This window comes from Lycium ferocissimum, chromosome 6 (genome assembly GCF_029784015.1).
Source record: "Lycium ferocissimum isolate CSIRO_LF1 chromosome 6, AGI_CSIRO_Lferr_CH_V1, whole genome shotgun sequence".
In the NCBI taxonomy this organism is placed as follows: Eukaryota; Viridiplantae; Streptophyta; class Magnoliopsida; order Solanales; family Solanaceae; genus Lycium; species Lycium ferocissimum.
In genome coordinates this window covers 29,283,754-29,288,996 of record NC_081347.1, presented here as the reverse complement: position 1 = coordinate 29,288,996, position 5,243 = coordinate 29,283,754, and the positions used below count along the sequence as shown (strand labels likewise).

The 5,243-nt window shown below is 33.0% G+C and overlaps 1 protein-coding gene across 1 annotated transcript; it reads left to right on the top strand.

Annotated features, from left to right (window-relative positions):
• The first annotated feature begins 336 nt into the window (after window positions 1-336).
• On the top strand, window positions 337-4,936 carry LOC132059599 (probable RNA-binding protein ARP1). The gene is made up of 6 exons (XM_059452248.1): window positions 337-704; window positions 1,480-1,629; window positions 2,150-2,295; window positions 2,797-2,839; window positions 2,961-3,198; window positions 4,561-4,936. The coding sequence occupies exons 1-6, from the start codon at window positions 486-488 to the stop codon at window positions 4,578-4,580; spliced, it is 816 nt and encodes a 271-aa protein (XP_059308231.1). The 5' UTR covers window positions 337-485; the 3' UTR covers window positions 4,581-4,936.
• The last annotated feature ends 307 nt before the right edge of the window (window positions 4,937-5,243 follow it).

Sequence of the window (5,243 nt, the reverse complement as noted above, 5' to 3'; positions counted from 1 at the left end):
TGATCCGGAGGGAGTATATAATTAACTAACTGTACCCTGTATAACTAAATCCTACACAACTAATCACTGCATAACTAATGCTTGAATCACCAATATCTTCATAACTTTAACCAGCAACCAAATGACCCTTGATAGTGTAAATAATTTATATATTATCATTATATTTAATATCTTATAATTTGTCTTATTCTTAATTTTATGAGCAGTGAAAATGTTTAAGATAATTTAATAGTATAAATATTTTTTACACGATATATAATATAAAAATTAGTATGCTCTGATATAATATCATGCATATTCCATCAATCTCCCAGTCCCGACACCCGCCCCCCTTAACTTCCCCCTCACCCCACTCCTCTTCCTATTTCTCAAGTTTATATAGTCTTGAAGTTCTCCTTTCAAATCCCCTATTGTCTGTCCTTAAAACTCCAAATAAACTTCATTCATTATTCTCTATCTCTCTCTCTCTCTTCCATTTTTTGTGCATGCTTTTCGAGATGACGATGAGCAATATTAACCAGCATCACAACAACAACAACATGGTGGGTGAGAGAGATACAACGTTGACAAAAGTGTTTGTGGGAGGGCTGGCATGGGAAACTCCCAAAGAAGCCATGAGAGAGCACTTTGATAAGTACGGTGAAATCTTGGAAGCTGTCATCATCTCTGACAAGCTCACCGGCAGATCCAAGGGCTATGGCTTTGTATGTTAACTCCCCTCATCCTTCTCTTTAATTATATATGGATATACATATTTATGATAAGATTGTCAAATAATAAACACCCTTGAGTGATGGACCACTAGGGTAGAAAATTGAGTTGCGTCTTTCAAAAGATTCATCTATGTCTTGACTGCTCATGACTCATGAGACACAGTTTTTTTATACAAATCCAAACATACTTCTAATTTCATCTTTGTTGTGCATCGGAATCATGTGCCTCCGTGTTGTTTAAATTATACTCCTACCAAAACTTCTGCGACAAACTTTTACAAGATTAGAACATGGCAAATTAGTTAATTTTAATCAACTTACCAATTAACGTGTGTTTTGGACATTATCTGTATAAGTAACTTGATTGTATGCTAGTGCATACAGCTTATCATTTTTTAAAAAAATAAAAAACAGTTTTTACCCTTTGGAATTTATGTTATGGAACGAAGAAATTAAGGAGAGAATGAATGAAAACTCATATTGATTCTTGCATTCGAAATAAAGACTATATCACTAAGTAGAGAACTAAAGGGCAAAAAATAAAAGGAAATATATTATTTTTCTTATGAGTACTAATTAAAAGAAAATTAATATTTTGTAATTAATGTAGATGCTAGACTTAAAAGGAAAATAAATATGCTATAATATTTCTAAATTAAAAAAAAAGTAAATATTCTATCATTAATGTAAATTTAACAATTTAAGCATATAGTGTTTTTACTTTTTATTTAAAATGCCTCAATCTTTTTTCCCCTTTTTTATATAGGTGACTTTTAAGGAGGCAGAATCAGCCAAAAAGGCATGTGAGGATGCAACTCCCATTATCAATGGCCGTCGAGCCAACTGCAATCTGGCATCTCTGGGCGCACGGCGTTCCAGACCCTCTCCCTCTATCACTCCTCCTCCTCCTCCCCAACAAGGTACCAATATATACTTATTATGGAAATATTTATTATAGCAATTAAATTTTTATAATTTATCAAAGATTAAGTGATAGTTAATATAAAAGCATGTTAAGTATTAAACGGTGAAAGTTTATTGGTACTCATTATTTACATCAAATAAATCAACTTACCATGGTTAAGTGTATTAGAGGGCCTTAACAATAAGTAAATTTACTCCGTGTATTTATAGAGTGTGGAGTTCGGGCAGTGGAAAGCAATATACTTGCATTAAGATTCGGTCTGTCCTACATCACAAGATGTAAGAATGCGACGCTTCCAATCAATCCTGCTAACAGCGGGATCTTTTTGTGTATCGGTATACTTTTTAGTAGTTAAGTGATTTAGTAAAATTAATTAATTATAATGAAGTGCGGAAATTTATGTGCAAACATCTAACACGCATCTATCGATTTGGTGTGAATATCGAATACAGATAAGTTGTTACCCATGATAAACTATCTAATTTGTATTTTTTTATTGAAAAATGTTGAAGGACCGAATGTGGTAGGACCAAGGGCCAATTCAGCATCACCTGCAAGTCACGTGCAGTGGTACTATCCTGCTGCGGCACCACAAGCTGCAGCTTCGGCTTCACCATTTCACCATCAGCACCATCATCAACCTCTTCCTTTCTATGGGTACGTATATATTAAATTCTAACCCTCTTCTCTTTTTATTTCGATTTGGATGCCCACATTGTTCTAGTTTAGTGTCTCATCCAATTTATCTTACTAACAATAGTCTCCATTTTCCTTTAAGTGGCAATGATTTGGGTACGAGGGTCAAAGTAATGTGTGGCTCGAGCATAAATTGTTCTTGTTTTTTAAATAAAATTTATATATGCAGAAATAAAAAAATATTCTAAGTCATAATAATTAATGATTTCAAATACTTGAAAAATATTTTGAGAGAGGCATGGTAAAAGAAAATACTCTGACTACCCAAAATAGTAATGTCGCGGCATAAATTGAAATCAAGGGGTACTACTTTGGAAATTCTGGAAGGAAGCACGACATGTTCCAATATTTATTTTACATTTAGTTAAAACAACGATTCATCGGAGCAATTGTTCTATAGAGTTTCCTAGCTTATAAATTGAAATATAGACATAATTATTTCGACTATTGGTATTTGTGCAGGTATTCTCCAGCTTACATTGCCACAGACATGAATTACAATCATGTAAGTAACCAACATCAAAAAAAAAAAAAAGGAAGCAAATTTTCATCATTTGGCTTTTTTCTTTTTCCTTTTCCATTTTGAAGATTTGATGTCTTAAAGGGGTGTGTTTTCATTGGCACAGAAGCTAAGCTACACTGGTGGGGCCTACATGAATGGTGGACATTTCTCTCAAGTGTATCCAGGTCAGCCAATGATGGGTAGCAACACATTGATGCCAATGTATCCATACTATCACTACCATCATCATCAGACACAGACAATGGGCCTTCCAGCCCATATGTACTCTCCAACAGCTGCTGGCCCAATTGCTGCTGTCCCTGCCCTTATGTCAAAGCCCACATCAGTTCCTCCTACTGCAGGTACCTATTTTATTATTAACAAAAAATTACGCGACTGCGACGTAGTAAATATTTAGATTGTATTTAAGAAAGGTAGCTATAGTTGATATCGCAAGAGAAAACTGTATTAGCCCATAAGTTATGCATATGTGCGATTTCAGTTGATACAATATGCGATGATACAACTGCTACCTGCAAATTTCAGCTAATTCAGTGCGATTATATGCGATATACAGTAAGCGTTGATACAATTGATACCCCCGATTTCAGCTAATCCGATGCAACTGCATGCGCTGATACATCCCTGATTGTAGTTATATTTCGTAAATACGCAAACTATAACTATATTTCGTAATTATGCTCTAAACTATAATTATGTATGAAATTTTCTCCACTATTACCCATAATAATATTTAGTCAAAATAAATGATTCTCTCACGTGGGCCTCACATGGGCTTATATTAATTTCTTAATGGCCCGGGACCCCTTTTCCAACGCACATCCACGTGGTCTTGGTCTAAGGAAAATATATTCAACATCAAATCTACTATAGAGTGGCATAAATCTTACTCTCTCCGTTTCAATTTATGTGAACTTTTTCTGAATACGAGGGTTAAATTTTATAATTTTGACATAGATTTTTCAAGTTTGTAAAAATAAAATTTATATATGTAGAAACTACATAAAGAGTATTATAAGTCGTCATAATTTATAATTCAAATACTATAGAAAAAATGTAAGGAAAACGTGATCAAATATCCACCTCGAAGACTCCCCAAATAGTAATAGGTTTACATAAATTGAAACAGAGGATGTATACTATAAAGATAAGTATTCATCATTCCCATAGGTCAACTAGGGTAAAAAAAGTAAAATTTTCTTCTTTAGATTAGACTAGCCCCCTCCCAATAAACTAGACCAATTTATATTTGTGTTGTTATTTAAAGTAAATTGTTAGGATAACTATTAGTATAAGAACATTTAAGTTAATAATTTAAAATGCTATGAAAATGTAATATCTAGTTAGTAAAATATCAAATTAAGTTTGAAATGATAGTGTAACATTTGTCTTAGTACCATCTAGACTTGTTAGAGGAGAGATAATTTTTCATATACTTTAGTAATTAGTATGAAATGTGAAAATCAATAAAGTACTTTTACTACGTTGATGATTACTATAATTTACAAAGAATCAAGTCCTGAGGTCACATGGTATACAGTCACTTTGGAACATGACCATGTGACAATGCTCGAGATTGTGTAGAATAAGAATCTCATGGAGATTCTCTTCATTTTTTTCACTGATCATTTCTTAGTATTTGAATAAATAATTAGCTAGTGGTTGTTAAATGAGAATCGAAAACTGAAATTACAAAAATCCAGTTTGTTTGGCTGTGGAATAGGTACATTTATGATCAAAAGGGTGATGGCAAAGAGCAATTAGATTTGGAGAAAGGTGGAGTTTGGATCAAATAACAAACGAGGATGATTAGGCTGCTCAGAACAATGCTATTATTAGAGATCTGCAGTGGCTCTTCTAATTAATTTCCAATTTCATTTATTTTTTACTTTTCTCTTCTTTGTAATTTTTTAAGCAAGAAAAAAGAGATTATTATTATCAATCAGGCAGCTAATTAGATGTATTCATTTCCTGTCTATCCCTTTCTATCAATGGCTAACATATGAGCTTCTAATTAAGCATAAATATTGAACCGTATATTGTAACTTATAATTAAGCTTCTTCTCCTTGTTCAATTGATCTCTAGCTGCGTATTGTATCTTCACCAATTCTCATATACACACACAAACATACAAAAACCATTATAGCTACATATGATGGGGGTGGGTGGGAGGTGAATAATGTGGGAAAGAAATCAATTGGATAAGAGCTGAACAATGCATGATTAGAAAAATCAAGATGGTAAACACTGATGGAAGAAAATCTATACTTCAAGTTTAATTTTGAGATGATCTGTTTATATATTTAAGGATTTTCTCTCCACAATTAATAGTCAACTCACAGATACAATACATATAAGGTAAAATTTATCTAAGCATTGTGCCGG

Excerpts from the sequence above, each read along its gene's own strand:
- LOC132059599 (XM_059452248.1), top strand. The coding sequence starts at position 486 with ATGCTTTTCGAGATGACGATGAGCAATATTAACCAGCATCACAACAAC. Across the intron at positions 2,296-2,796 it reads CAACCTCTTCCTTTCTATGG|GTATTCTCCAGCTTACATTG; the intron begins GTACGTATATAT and ends GTATTTGTGCAG. Across the intron at positions 2,840-2,960 it reads CAGACATGAATTACAATCAT|AAGCTAAGCTACACTGGTGG; the intron begins GTAAGTAACCAA and ends TCATTGGCACAG.